This window comes from Oryx dammah, unplaced genomic scaffold, assembly GCF_014754425.2.
Source record: "Oryx dammah isolate SB20612 unplaced genomic scaffold, SCBI_Odam_1.1 HiC_scaffold_18, whole genome shotgun sequence".
NCBI lineage: Eukaryota > Metazoa > Chordata > Mammalia > Artiodactyla > Bovidae > Oryx > Oryx dammah.
This window is the reverse complement of record NW_024070202.1, coordinates 113,402,551-113,417,035: the sequence shown is the minus strand read 5'-3', so window position 1 is coordinate 113,417,035 and position 14,485 is coordinate 113,402,551. Positions and strand designations below refer to the sequence as shown.

The 14,485-nt window shown below is 57.8% G+C and overlaps 1 protein-coding gene across 2 annotated transcripts in view; it reads left to right on the top strand.

Moving 5' to 3' along the window:
* Positions 1–290: 290 nt before the first annotated feature.
* Positions 291–14,485, top strand: part of KCNH2 (potassium voltage-gated channel subfamily H member 2) — a 35,683-nt gene continuing 21,488 nt past the window's right edge. For both annotated transcript variants that reach the window (XR_005724417.1, XM_040260316.1), the window contains exons 1-2: positions 291–383; positions 3,214–3,444. Coding sequence is in view for 1 of the 2 variants with exons in the window: in XM_040260316.1 (XP_040116250.1) it covers positions 308–383; positions 3,214–3,444 (307 nt within the window). In the remaining variant the exon portion in view is untranslated. The remainder of the gene's footprint in view (positions 384–3,213; positions 3,445–14,485) is intronic.

Genomic DNA, 14,485 nt, shown 5'->3' with positions numbered 1-14,485 from the left:
GGAGCTGGGAGCCCGGCGCGCTCGGGCGGGCGGAGCGCAGCGCGGGGACGCGGCAGAGCGGGGCCCGCGGCTCCGGCTGGGGCCGGCAGACAGGTGTGCGGGCGGCCGGAGCTCAGGCCGGGCCCGCGGTCCAGAGCCGGCTCCGAGCGGAGGGACCCCGCGCCCGCAACCCGGTCCGGGCCGCGCCCGTGCTCTGCCTGGCCGCGGGGTGCGGGGACCACGGCCGAGCCGGGCCACCCGAAGCCTGTGTTGGGCCGGGCCGGGCCGGGGTGGGTGGGGGCCCGCCCGGCCCGCCCATGGGCTCAGGATGCCGGTGCGGAGGGGCCACGTCGCGCCGCAGAACACCTTTCTGGACACCATCATCCGCAAGTTTGAGGGCCAGAGTGAGTGGGGGAGGGGGCCGGCGGGGAGGGGGCTCTGGGGGCCGCCCGAGCTTTCCGGAGAGTCAATGGGGGAGGGGGGGCGTGCCCGGGCCGTGTGCAGCCGGCAAGTGAGTCTGTGGTGGCTGGTGACCCCAAGGCCCTGACTGGGGGGTCGCAGGGGCCGGGCTTGGTGCTGGGGGGCCGTGGGCTTGGGGCCAAGGGGCCTGGGGTTGGGGCGCGCAGCAGGAGGCTCAGGTTAGACTACGATCCATCGATGGGGGGAGTGAGTGTGACAACCTGAGTGTGCAGGGAAGGGAGATAGGATGGGAGTGTGCAGGTATCTAACTCCGGGGCCCTGGGTGTGAATGGGGCTGTGTGGACCGAGAACAGGAGAATGTACCTGGCCGGAACTGTGGGACCCTAAGGCCACTGTGCTTGTGCAGGTCCTGATGGTTTCTGGAGACTGGAAACCAAGCATATAGGGTCAGCGCCTTATGTGGTCGTGGGACTGTGTGTGTGTGTGTGTGACCCATGAGTTCGACCCTGCATGGGCAGTGGGGAGCTGACAGGCTGTGAGCTCTGGGCCTTGGAGGTGACAGGGAGCCAGGGCCCAGGCTAGGTTTTTGCAGGTCTAAGTAGGCTCTGTGTTGCAACGACCCTGTGTTGCTGTTCTTTTTCTATCCTGAGCCCCTTGGTGGGGACTACAGCAGCCCTAATACTGGCTGGTAGGAGAGGTTTTCAGAAGTGTCCCAGGCTAGGTGAACGTTCTGCGTGTGGGTGTTTGCACCCTCCTGGCATGCGTGTGTCTGTCCCCAAGGCTGCATGTGCCATGGTGGGTGTGACTGCCAAGGGCCCTGGGAGCGGGTGACATTCCTTGCCTATGACCCTGTGAGCACAGGACGACGTGTGCTTGTAACCGAGGTGGGGGAAGGGAGGGGTCAGTCCGATGGGCAGCATTGTCTGAAGCAGAGGAACAAGATGATCCTTAGGGGGAGGAGACTGCCGTGGTCGAGGGCCCTGAGGCCAGGTCTTCCCTTCCCACAGGCTCGGGGTGCTTGGGAAGCAGCTGGGCTGGGAGCTGGGGGCCTGCCTTCCGGTCCTACCTCTGCCACTGACTGCTATGTGACCTTGAGCGATTCTCTTCCACATCTGGGAAGTAGGGGGGGTCTGCCAAAGGAGCCTTTCGGGGCCTTTCTGTCTCAGTGGTTCTAGGAGCTCAGTGAAGGTGGGGGTGGGGTGGGTAGGGACTGCCTTCGAAGAAACTGGCTCTTCTCTCCAGGCCTGGGAGTGGGGGCCAGGTGGTTTTCCGTCTCCGAAGCTGGTGCATGTGGGGCTGGTACCCAGGACTGCCTTGGGCTCAGGTGGAGATGGAGGCTCAGTCAGGGGTCATTTCCTGTGAGAGGGCGCCCTGCCTTCTAGGGTTGAGGACTGCTTGGGAATTTCTTTTTTGGGGGGGCCTGGGGAACTGACCTAAAGATGACCCGACTTCAAAAAGTAACTTCCTGGAGGTCCGAGGGCAAGGGAGGGGAGAAAGGCAGGCGGAGGCCAGCTCTTGATGCAGCAGCGGAGCCTTGCCCATGGGATCGCCCAGGGCTGCAGCCTGAGGGCTGTGCCCACTGGCAAGGGAGGGGGCAGGGTTCCTACTGCTACTGAAAGCCCCAGCATTAAAGGCTAAACTGGCCGGAAACTTCTGTGTTTATAAAAAGCTCTTATCCTCAGAGCATCTTTCCTGGCACAAGCTGGGGCCACTGCCTGCCTGCTGCTCACCCACCAGCCTAGCTCTTGGGGCAGGTGTGGAGGAAATGAGCCCAGTCTAGCGGCAGCGGGTCCACTGGGGCAGTCACCTTGATGGGACCAAAGTGGGGAAAGCCTCACATCCCTGGTGGGAAAGCCCCTTTCCGGGGTCTGTCTGCTTACACGCTGGTCGGCCCTGGGCTCTGGGTGTTTTCAGGGTTTGGAGCTGTAGGTCCCTTTCTTTGCTCCCTGTGACCTTGGGCCTCTGCCCATGACCCTCCGCTGATTCTTCACCTTCTGCCAGAGCTAGGTTCAAAAGCTGGCCCTAGCTTTTACAGGCTGCAAGATAAGGGCATGAACTTCTTTGGAGTCTCTGTTTCTTCACCTACAAGACGAGGATAATGATGGGGTTGTCAAGAGTATTAAATGAGAGAAGGGATCTGAGGTGCTCACGTGGGACTACCTCCCTCCTCGTCGTCGTCTTTTTTGGTGCGCCCACTCCCCAGTCCCTGACTGCCCTTGGAGTGGGTGCAGAAGTCCCGGGAAGTGCTGACCTGGCAGGGGCCGCTGACACTCGAAGAAGTGATTTCCTAGGGATCCCTGGGATAGGGATTGCCTAGGGAGTGCCCCCGCAACCCCAAGTCTAGAGAGCCGGGGTCAGGAAGAGAAGCCAGAACCAGTGCAAAAGGGAAGGCTGGCCGCCATCTCTGGCCCTTCCCAGGCCCCGTCTCCAGGCTCAGTGTTTATCCCTCCGCCGCGGCTGCTGACACGCGTTGCCGACACCCGCCCAGACTGGCCTCGGCCCCGGGCGCGCGGAGGGGGCGGCGGGCTGCTGGCAGTCTGCCCGGGGAAGCCACGCAGCCAGCCCGCGGGCCAGGCGGCTGGGGGGAAGGGGGCGCGCCGCCGGGACGGGGCCGGCCGAGGCACCTGTGTCGGGGCACAGCTGCGTTCGTCCCCTGTTGGGGACCCCAGGCCCCGCTGTGCTTCCTGGGGCGGGGAGTCTCCGGGCGGGCAACTGTGTGTGGCAAGAGAGCGCGGGCAAGGGCTGGGGACCTCGGGGGGCAGGGGTCCCTGCTCACGTGCCCGTTTATCCCCGCCCCCCCCCCCCCCCCCCCCGGCCGCAAGTTCATCATCGCCAACGCTCGGGTGGAGAACTGCGCTGTCATCTACTGCAACGACGGCTTCTGCGAGCTGTGCGGCTACTCGCGGGCCGAGGTGATGCAGCGGCCGTGCACCTGCGACTTCCTGCACGGGCCGCGCACGCAGCGCCGGGCCGCCGCGCAGATAGCGCAGGCCCTGCTGGGCGCCGAGGAGCGCAAAGTGGAGATTGCCTTCTACCGGAAAGATGGTAGGTGCGGCCTGGGGCGGGGCGGGGCGGGGCCGCGGGACGGGGCGGGGCCACGGCGGGGGCGGGGATGGAAGGCCGTGGGGGCGGGGCCGTGGGTGAGGGGCGGCCAGAGATTGGCCGGAGTCCCGGCCGTTGACCCCAGCCCGGGGCCTGGGGGTGGGCGTGACCCCATCCGGGACCTGTGCGGTGCGCCAGGTGGGAGGTGCGGGCTGCAGGGTGGTCTGGATCTCTTGGCCTCAAGCACTATGTTGGGATTGTTTTATGGGGTGGCCAGGATGCTGCTTGGCTGTGGTCTGGCGCCTCTGGTTCCTTCCTCCCTGGCAGATGTGGGCGCGTTGAGCTGGGTGGGTTGGAGTTTGACGGCGCGGCCCAGGGATGGCAATATGCGTGCCCGGACGGAGGTAATGAAAGTCCAGGCTGGTGGGTGGGTGCTGACCTCCGGCCACAGGCTTCCAGCCACCCTAGTCCCTGCCAGGTGACTGGTCTGGGCGTTGTCCTCGAGGCGAGGCAGGGAAGGGCTGCAGGACTCTGGTTGGCTCTCAGCCGCCCCTTTCCTGTCCCCCGTCTCTTTCCCGCTTCACCTGGGCAGGAGGTGTGTGCCTCTCCCCACAACCTCAGTTCCCTTTGTCTCATCTTTTGAGCGCCCCGCCCTGCACCCCTTCCTGCGCCAGGTGTCTCTGCTCAGCCACCGCCTCCCCGCCCAGCTGCTCTGGGTTTCCGGAGAGCGGATAAACAGAGCCCTGGGCCGGACTGCTCCCACACCCGCTCCTGCCCTGGCCGGGTGCAGCCCTGCTCAGGGAGGCCAGTGCAGCAAGGCTTTGGGGGACTGCAGGTAGCAGGGGGCTGGGGAGGGGCTCCAGATGGTGCCACTGGGCTGCCCACAGTGCTGCTGCCCTGTGTGTATGTGACCAGCACTTACTGAACCCCTGGGAGCCGGATGAAGCAAGGTCTGCAGATGGGGCAAGGTACCAGACCAGAGGTTTCTACCCACAGCCTGCTTACTCGCTGTGGACAGCACTCTCTGTCGCCCCGCCCCCGGGAGCAGACTGAGTCAGTAGCCCCTGTGTGCCCCTGGCCTTTGCTCAGGGTTCACTAAGACTGCCCTGCACAGGCTTAGATCCCCAGATGGTCTTGCTTTCACAAGCGTGCCTGGCTGTGAGATCCCTGGACAGAATCAGAGCGGCATATGGTCATGGGGACCCGTGGAAGAGGGTTTGCTCACAGCGCAATGGGCATGCTGGCTGGGAGGCAAGGGCGGGGAAGATTAGATGCAAACTCTGAAGGCAGGGCCTTCCTTCCGACTCTTCACTCAAATCTCCCCAGAACCTTAATCAGAGCAGGTGAGCAGATCTGCTTTTATATCTGTCTGCCTGGCGATCTAGTACTAGCTATTGTTAATGGGTGCTCTCTATGCACCCGGCCCTGGGCTGACTGTTTCATTTGCCCTCTCCTGTGGAATCTTCACAAGGCTGGGAAGTAGATGCTAGTTTTTCTCCACTTTGTGGGATAAGGAAACTGAAGTTTAGGGAAATTAGGAAACATCCCTTAAACAAAGATAAAGAATCTGATTGCAATGCAGGAGACCCAAGTTTGAGTCCTGGGTTGGGAAGAGACCCTGGAGAAGGTCCAATCCACTGCAGTTTTCTTGCCTGGAGAATCCCACGGACAGAGGAGCCTGGCGGGCTCAAGTCCATGGGGTCAGAAGAGTGGGACACGACTTGGCAACTAAACCACCACCACCAAGAAACTTGCCTAGAGCGTGCAGAGCCGGGAGTGGAACCTGTCTGGCCCGTCAGAGCCCTGTCCACTCTGCTCTGCTGTCGTGTGTTGAAAATGACTCACAGTAGTTACAGGGGTATCGATATATACTGCCTGTTGTGGCATGCACACTTTTATTTGGAAAGTGTGCAAACTGATAGTGTCATGTAAAGAATGTGAATATATAAGTCCTGGGTTCGGGACTCACACCAGAAATTCTGCGATATGGACCAAGCTGGTTATTGCCTCGGGCCTGTTCCTACTTCTGGGACTGCTGGGCCCCTCGGTGGCACCCCGAATGCCTCTGTCTTCGCCGTAGTGTGTGAGGAGCTGGCTCTCTGTCCCTCCTGCCCCAGGCTGGCTCCTTTGGGAGAGGATGGCCCTGGGACCCCTTCTGCTGAGGTGCTATCATGGAATCTGGGTAACCTTGCAGATCACTTAATCCAGCCCACTCAAGTTACAGATGGAAAAACTGTAGAAGCAGAGGTCAAGTTTCCTGCGAATCAAAGGAGACAGTGGGACTGGAACAGGCCTCCCACCCAAGTTCAAGTTATTTCCCCACCTCAGTTATTTCCCTACTCTAACTGGGGCTGTGACCCAGAAGGTTCTATGCCAGTGCTCCCTGCCTGCCTGCCCCCTTCTCTGCTCTCACTAGTTTCCATGGGGATCAGGTGTCTCCTGGTGGCCAACAGTCTGGCCTGGGCCCTCCGGTCACGTGGGCCCCTGCCTGTCCTGGCACTTGGGGCCCAGGGTGCAGACAGGTCACCCCTGCCGCCCCTCCCTGTCCCTTTGCTCAGCCCCTTGGGCAGATCTCTGTGCCTGAGCTGGGCCGCGTGTGTGTGTTGTTTGTGAGCTCACAGCCTGGTGCATGGGCAGAGGAGGAGAGGCCAGTGCTGCCTCTCGTTTCTGTTCAGGCCTTTCTCAGGGTCTCTGCCCGGGCCGTCCAGGGCAGAGTGGGTCCCTGGGCTCCAGCCCCAGGGAGGTGGGTGGCTGGAAAGGGGGGCAGGGCCTCCTGCTGGCAGGCGCCCCTGTGGACAGCTGTGCTGTGTCGGTGCCTCGAGCCCAGCTCTGTGTAGCATCAAGGCCCTGAGCCAGACAGCCCCATTATTTAGCTGCTGGGACTGCTGGGAGGTGGGGAGGCCCGACTAGGGTGGGGGAGCAACACGGGGTGCCGGGGGTGTTCTTGCTCTGTGTCCATGCCCCTTCACGGCAGGCTGGGGATTGAGGTGGAACTGGGGGCAGGGCCCAGCAGCATGGGGCAGGCAGGTGGCCGGCATCCACACCCCAGGCTCGGGGTGCTACCTGGGCAGGGAGCGATGCTGGGGCATACCTGCTTTCCAGGCCACCCTGGAGGGCAGTGGCCCCTTCCAGCACGGCCCCTCCTCTGTCCCCTGAGCTCTTTGTTTCTGCCTCTCCGTCCCTGCTGCCTGCCGGCCCTGTCCCCGTGGTCTTCATCTCCTTCTCCCTGCAGCTGTCTCTCTTTCTCTCCTCCCTTCGGCACCCCGGAACCTCCCTCCTTGCCTGTGTCCCTCTGCCCTGGTGGCCTCCGCCTCTTGGCGCTCCAAGTTCTCTGTCCGTCCTGGCCTGGTCTCCGTGTCCCCGTGTCCCCGGGAGCTTGTGCGTGGGTGGGGATGGGGGTGTCTCTAGAGAAGAGTCTGTCGGCTTCTTCACTCCAGCTGCAGGCTGGTTGTCATGGTAACAGGGTCAGAGGGCCCCCACTGCAACAGCTGAGCTGTGGGCTGGGGGAGGGGTGGGGATCAGAAGGCCAGCATGCTCCCCAGGGTCCCCAGAGCCTGTGGCGAGCCAGAACCCCAGAGGTGGCCCCATGCCTACTGGTCTGCGGTCCCCAGACTCACACTTCAGCTCCTCAGGTACTTGTGCAGGCATTCCTAGCTCCAGCGACACTTCCTTTGGGCCTCCTGTGACCGGCCACGTGGTGGTGGTTTAGTCACTACGTCATGTCCAACTGCTGCGACCCTGTGGACTGTAGCCTGACAGCCTCCTCTGTCCATGGGATTCTCCTAGGCAAGGACACTGGAGTGGGTTGCCAAGCCCTCCTCCAGGGGATCTTCCTGATCCAGGGATCGAACCCACATCTCTTGCACTGCAGGTGGATTCTTTATCCCTGAGCCACCTGGGAAGCCATATCCCGGGCTATTTCACTATCTCCTCCCTGGTCCCTGAAGGCCGGCCGACTCCTCACTGTGACACACCTCCTTCTCCATCATGGCCCCGAGCTCAGACACCTGCTCCCTGCCACCCCGTCCCCTCCAAGCTGCGATCCTCAGGTCCCCAGACCCCCCTCACTCAGGGTAGTTAGTGAGGGAGCCCTGGGTAGGTTGAGTCTGGCAGGCAGGTCAGATGGAGGCTGGTGCCCAGGTGTGTGTTCTGTGTACTTGAGATGGAGCAGACCAGGCTGAGTCCAAGAGGAGTGAGCTTAGACACAGACAGCCCTCTTCTTGGGGGGCTGGGGAAGCCATTGGGGGCCCCCCTCCACCTTGGGCCTTCTGATCAGGGCCTGGGTTAGGCTGGAGTTGGGCAGGTGAGGCCCTTGCACGGTGGTGGCTGGGAGCTGGGCACGGGCCAGGGGGGTGCATCAGAGCCCAGCAGCGCTTTCCCTCCATGGCTCCAGATAGGGATCATTCCGGAGCCAGAGCAGGGTGCCCTGGCCTGCGTGGGGGGGCTTTGTGTCCCAACCCCACCCTGGGGGCCAGGCGGGCCTGCCTCCGCTGAGGATGTGGGCCACTCCTGGCCTCTTCTGGGGTCTGGAGAGTGTTGGGAGGGCGGCTCCTCTGTGTTGTGTCTGCTGGAGCCCCCGAGAGGAGCTATGTAAATATTTGTGCAGAGCGCGTCTGGGATGGGAGCAGAGTTTGACGGTGGCCTTGGGCTCTGGGGAGGGGGGCCGTGGGCAGCAGGAGGGCCAGTCAGGGGGCGTGAGACAGGGTGAGCCTCTTTCTCTTCTCTGCCTGGAGGTGGCTTCCAGGGAGGTAGGGCTTCAAAGAGCCTGAGATGGTCCTTTCACAGTTAAACATCCTCCCTAGGGGGCTTGGAAGGCCTCCCTCTGAGATCTGCTCGCCTGGGTGGAGAGCAAGCCTTTCTCTTTATAAAGACGTTCTCTCTCGTCACCCATGCCCTGTAAGTGGGGAGGGGTGTGGACGCGGCTTACCCTCAGTGTGAAACACTTTCACTGACACTTTCCCCCTGATATGGGGGGAGGCGCCCATGGGGTCAGGGCCGGAAGAGGGGACGCAGAGGGATATCCGGCATGAGTGATGAGGATGGGGGAGGCTTGGGGTGAACCACTGTCCCCCTAAGACTGTATTCTTGTATTTGAGGGCTTCCCTGGTGGTGCAGAGGTTAAAGCGTCTGCCTGCAATGTTGGAGACCTGGGTTTGATCCCTGGGTCAGGAAGATCCCCTGGAGAAGGAAATGGCAACCCACTCCAGTATTCTTGCCTGGAGAATCCCATGGACAGAGGAGCTTGGTGGGCTATAGTCCACGGATCGCAAAGAGTCGGACACGACTGAGCGACTTCACTTTCACTTTCACTGTCCCGCTAAAGCCCCTTCCTGTCCCTAGCCCAGGGCCCATAAAGAGCTCCACGCTGTGACCCGTGGTTGGCCTCAATCAGGCTCCTCTCCGAATTTGGTCACGTGCGTACTGAACTAGAAGCACCTCGAGGGCCAGGCGGTGTCATCTTCTCCCTAACCCCCATCTCCCCGGCTCACAGTTCTCGGTGAGGCTGCCGCATCCGACTCCCCCACTCTAGACTGTAAGGTCCGGGAGGGCAGACGGTGGCCTCTTTTGTGCTCCGTTGTGATTGTGTGTCTGCTGCGCAGGGGGAGCTGAGTTCCTGCTCGCTGAACAAATGAATGATTGAATGACTCCGGCTGAGTTGTAGGCGAGCTGTGTGACCTTGGACAAATCACTTCCCATCTCTGGGCTGGGGTGGCCCTCTGTGAAGAGCCTTAGAATAACAGAATGCTGAGGCTGGGAGGGATCTTTTAAGAGCATGGGGAGGCTATCAGAGCCAGAGGAAGGTGGGCTAGGGAGACGTGGCCTGAGGTGGCCACCGAGAGCAGCGAGTCCCCCAGTCCTGCCATGCGGGGGAGGGGGTCATTGTGGCGGAACAGGGATGGCATCTGGGGATTCTCAGTCTCCCCAGAGATGGACCCAGGAGGCCTGGGTGGGGGAGCTGAGCTGGGGCAGGGGGCAGTGTCGCGGGCGCCCTCGCCGTTGTGACTGCACTTGCCGTTTGCAAGCTGGGATGCAGGCTGCGGGCAGGTGACCCTTAGTGGGGTCCTCCCCAGGTGCCAGACTCACTCAGAAAGGCTAAGGGGAATGAAGCAGCTGGCAGGGGCCTGAGTGGGAACTCCAGCCATTTTCCTCTTTCCACGTGAGTCTTGCCCTGCACAGAACCCCACCGCCCACTCTGGGCCATCCAGGCCCTGGCACTGGGTCCCCGCCCCAGTCTTGGCCTAGGAGAATTAGGACCCCCAAGCTTGACCTCTGTGGCCCCTTCTGATGTGAAGCCTGTTGGTTTGCCCCCAGTATGCTCCTCACCACACCCTGTGCACAGATTCCCTTGTACCCCGTGGCTGCCTCCTCCTGCCCACTCTGACCCTGCCAGGCACCCAGCCTTGACTGTCCTGTCCTCCCTGAGCCCCATCCACCTGTCCCCTGTACCTGCCCCCTCCCAGAGCCTCCCTGCTCCAGGATCTATCTCTCAGACTCTTCTCTCTTCCCAGTGCTGAGACACCACCCGCACCCCCAGCCGCCACCTTCAGGAAGCCCTCACTGACTGCACCCCTCCCTGCCCCTGCTTCTGACCAGAGTCCACTCCCACCTCACTTCCAGACGGCCATTTGGGGCCACAATAGGCCCAGAGCCCCTGGAAATTTGGGTTAATAGGAGAAAATGTAGATTCCCGACCAGGGATCAAACCTGTGTGCCCCTGCATTGGGAGGAGGATTCGTAACCACTGGGCCGCCAGGGAAGTCCTTCTCTTTCTCTTTTCATGGATTTTTTCCTCTTCTCCGCTCTTCTCAGTCCCCAGTCCCATTACCGTTCCCTTAGGCAGCCATTCAAATGTACTTCCTGTGAATGTGTTGCCTGCATATGTTCTTGCAGAATGTGTGTTTTGTCTGGCTGCGTATAGGTTTAATTTATGTAAATGATATGTGCTGTATATTGTATTCTGGTGTTCACTTTTGCTGCCCGGGAGTCCGCCTCTGAGTCCAGCCAGCTTGCTGCTTGACACTGAGTCTAGGGCTCCGTGTTCTCTGGTGTGCTCCCCCCTCCTTTTACCTGTCCCCAAGTCCTCACGCGTGGCCCCTTTTGGACTCATGTGAGGACATCTTTGGGATTTATCCCCAGGAGTGAGTGGCACTGCTGGATCACAGGATATGTGGACGCTTAATTCAACCCAGCACTGTCAGGCTGTGTGTGAGCAGGGCTACAGCTAACACCACCCTCCTAAACAGAGCATAGAATTCCCCTGCATCTCTGATACACTTGGCATTAGCCACCTTGCTAATTTCTGCAAGTGTAATAGGTGAAAGTGATATCTTACTGCTTTAATTTGCATTTCTTTGATTTCATGTGAGTCCCGAATCCTGAGCATCTTGTAAGTGACCGTTCTGGTTTCTTTCCTGTGAATTGCCTGCCCATATCCTGGGCTCACGTTTCCATGAAACGGCTGTCTTTTGTTCTTGTTCATTTGTAAGAGTTGCTTATGGATTCTGGAAATACAAATGCATACAGTTAAATATTCAATGTGTATTCTGGATGTTAATCCCCGTTGACTCAAGATATTGCAAATATCTGCTCTCATTCAGTCATCTGTCAGATTTATCCCACAAAGATACTTAATTTTGATACAAGCAAATTCACAGATCTTTTTAGCTTTCTTTATGCTTTTGAAGTTTTGTTTAAGAAACCCTTCACCGTCCTGAGGCTGCAAAGATCTACATTTTCTTCTCTTCACTTAAACGCTCAGTCGAGTCTTTAATCCATCCTGAGCCTACCTCTGTCTGTGGTGTCAAATAGGGATCAAGTTGTATTTTTTTCCCGTGTGCTGAGCCAATTTTCCCAACACATCAGTAAACAGCCTATTCTTTTCTGTTGATTTGTGGGGCCACTGTAATCACTGGTTAATTCTCCATATATCTATGGGTCTGTCTTTGAGCTCTCTTGTTTTGTTTCAAGTATTTGTTCATGCATCAAAACCCCATTAAAAGTATGGCAGTTAGTATGTCTTGGTATCTGGAAAGGCAAATCTTCCCTCCTTGTTCTTCTTTCTTAGAAAATGTTATTTATTTAGTTTTGGCTGCACTGGGTCTTTGTTGCTGTGTGTTGACTTTCTCTAGTTGAGGTGCACAGGCTTCTCATTGCAGTGGCTTCTCTTGGTGCAGAGCACAGTAGTTGTAGCACACAGGCTTAGTTGCCCCGCAGCATGTAGAATCTTCCCAGACCAGGGATTGAACTCATGTCCCCTGCATTGGCAGGCGGATGCTTTACCACTGGACCACCAGGGAAGTCCCCTCCTTGTTCTTTTGAAAGATTGACACACATATTTGAGGACCTATCTTCTCCTTTACAAACTCTAGGGAAAGTTTATCAAGTTCCTGGGAAGAAAAATGCCACTAGAATCTTGATTGGTTTTATAGGTTAATTTGGGGGAGAATTGACATCTTTAGAATATCTGCCCCTTCTGAGAGTCTGGAGTGACTCCATTTATCAGATTATTTCTGCATCCTTTATTAGTTTAAAGCCTTTTTTTTTCTTCCCTATAGAGATCTTGTGCGTTCTTGGTCACTTCCTAGGTACTTCAGATTTTGTTGCTATTATAAAAGAGATCTCATCTGACTACTTATTCTAATGGGCTTCCCAGGTGGCGCTAGTGGTAAAGAACCTGTCTGCCAACGCAGGAGACATAAGAGACGCAGGTCTGATGCCTGGATCGGGAAGATTCCCCTGGTGTAGGACACGGCAACCCACTCCAGTATTCTTGCCTGGAGAATCCCATGGCCAGAGGAGCTTTGCAGGCTCTAGTCTATAGGGCCACATGGAGTCGGACATGACTGAAGCACCTTAGCACACACATGTTCTGATAGCTTTATGCTGGTGGAGAGAAATGCTGTATGTTCTGGGCTGATCTTGTATTTGGCAGCCTCCCTGGATGAGCTCTCTTATTAGTTCTAATTGTTTATCTGTTGATTTTATCGGTCCTCTAGGGAGATGATCCTATCATCTGAATAACGCTGCTTCTCTCTGTTTATGTCTGGGTCATTGCCGTATGTGTCGATGTGGGGACGTTCCAGCTGCCTTTTCAGCAGGCTTTCACATGCACATGTATTTGTCTGTTGGAGTTCTGGGAGGTGGGTGAGTCAGGGAAGGGGTGCAAGTCTCCATTTAATGACTGAGAAGCCAGCCCTTCCCTGATTGGGTGACCTTTGGGACAGGCCCTCTAGGGTATGTCAGGAGCCTAGGTGGGAGAGCTGTTCTAGAAGCTTGCTGAGCCCTGGATGGGGGCAGAGACCCTAGCTGTCCTAGTGGGCCTTGATTCTGTGTGCTCCTGCTTCCTATGGCCAGCTGGGGTAGGGGTCCTAATGAAGAGGGCTGGTGGGGATCTGAGGCTCAGAGATACCCCGACCCCCTTGCCCAGATTTCTGGGCTGTCACCTTCCGTGTTCTGTGCTCACTGTTGACCAGATTGAATAGAACAGCACTTCAGCAGAAACTGTTAAAGTGTTAGCTGAACCCAGGTCTCTTGCATTTTATGCAGATTCTTTATCCTTTGAGCCACCAGGGAAGCCCTGCACTTTAGCAGAAGATGCCACCTAAATCCCTGTTGTTGCTCAGTCACTCAGTTGTGTCCAGCTCTTTGTGACCCCATGGACTGCAGCACGCCAGGCTTCCCTGTCTTTTAGTCATCTCCTGGAGTTTACTCAAACTCATGTCCATTGAGTAAGTGATGCCATCCAAGCATCTCATCCTCTGTCATCCCCTTCTCCTCCTGCCTTCAATCTTTCCCAGCATCAGGGTCTTTTCCAATGAGTCAGTTCTTCCTATCAGAATCCCTAGGGGGGAAAATAATTCCTAGGGAATTCTGACTGCTCTCCAGACTCAGGGTGGGTTTCAAATGAGCAGATCCTGATGGAAAGGACAGTCAGTGCCCCTGGATCTGAAAGGGAGCTGAAAGGGTGAGGGGGACAGCCCTGTCCCCACCTGCAGTCAGTGTGGGTCCCTGCCCTGAGCCCAGGATCAACTGGACATCTGCTTACCCAGTACTTCCCTTGTAGCTAGTCCAGCCCTGGCTTCAGGGCTGTGGCTCTGGCAGAGGGAGAAAGCTCCGCTCCCCAAGAAGCCAGGGTACATTTACCTCCTACATTAGAGATGTACTGAGTTGGCCAGACAGAAAAGAATGAACTTTTTGGCCAGTCCAATAGTTTTAGACAAACCTAGATAGCATATTAAAAAGCAGAGACATTACTTTGCTAACAAAGGTCTGTCTAGCTAAAGCTGTGGTTTTTCCAGTAGTCATGTATGGATGTGAGAGTTGGACCATAAAGAAAGCTGAGCATTGAAGAATCGATGCTTTTGAACTGTGGTGTTGGAGAAGGCTCTTGAGAGTCCCTTGGACTGCAAGGAGATCCAACTAGTCTGTCCTAAAGGAAATCAGTCCTGAAAATTCATTGGAAGGACTGATGCTGAAGCTGAAACGCCAATACTTTGGCCACCTGATGGGAAGAACTGACTCATTGGAAAAGACCCTGATGCTGGGAAAGATTGAAGGCAGGAAGAGAAGGGGATGACAGAGGATGAAATGGTTGGATGGCATCACAGACTCGATGGACATGGGTTTGAGTAAGCTCCAGGAGTTGGTGATGGACAGGGAAGCCTGGTGTGCTGCAGTCCATGGGGTCACAAAGAGTCGGACACAACTGAGGGACTGAACTGAACTCAATCATTTTAGATGAGCTTTCAATGAGAAACATCCCTGTGGACTGGATGGAGCTGTCAAGAAAGCTCTGGTAGAGGCCATTCTCTGGGCACCTAGAGAGAGGGAGGCAAGGTGTGGCTGTGAGGAGTGGGAGGGTCTGTGAAGCTGGGGTCCACTGGAAGGGGATCTGAGGCCAGCCAGCCGGGGACTCGGCCAGTCTTGGTGTCTGGGGATGGGAGGCCCAGCTGGGAGGGCAGCTGAGGGTGCAACCCTGTTGGGGACAGGGAATTCTGAAGGGCTGAGGAGGGCCAGGTTCCAGGAAGCCGGAGGAGGGAGGTTA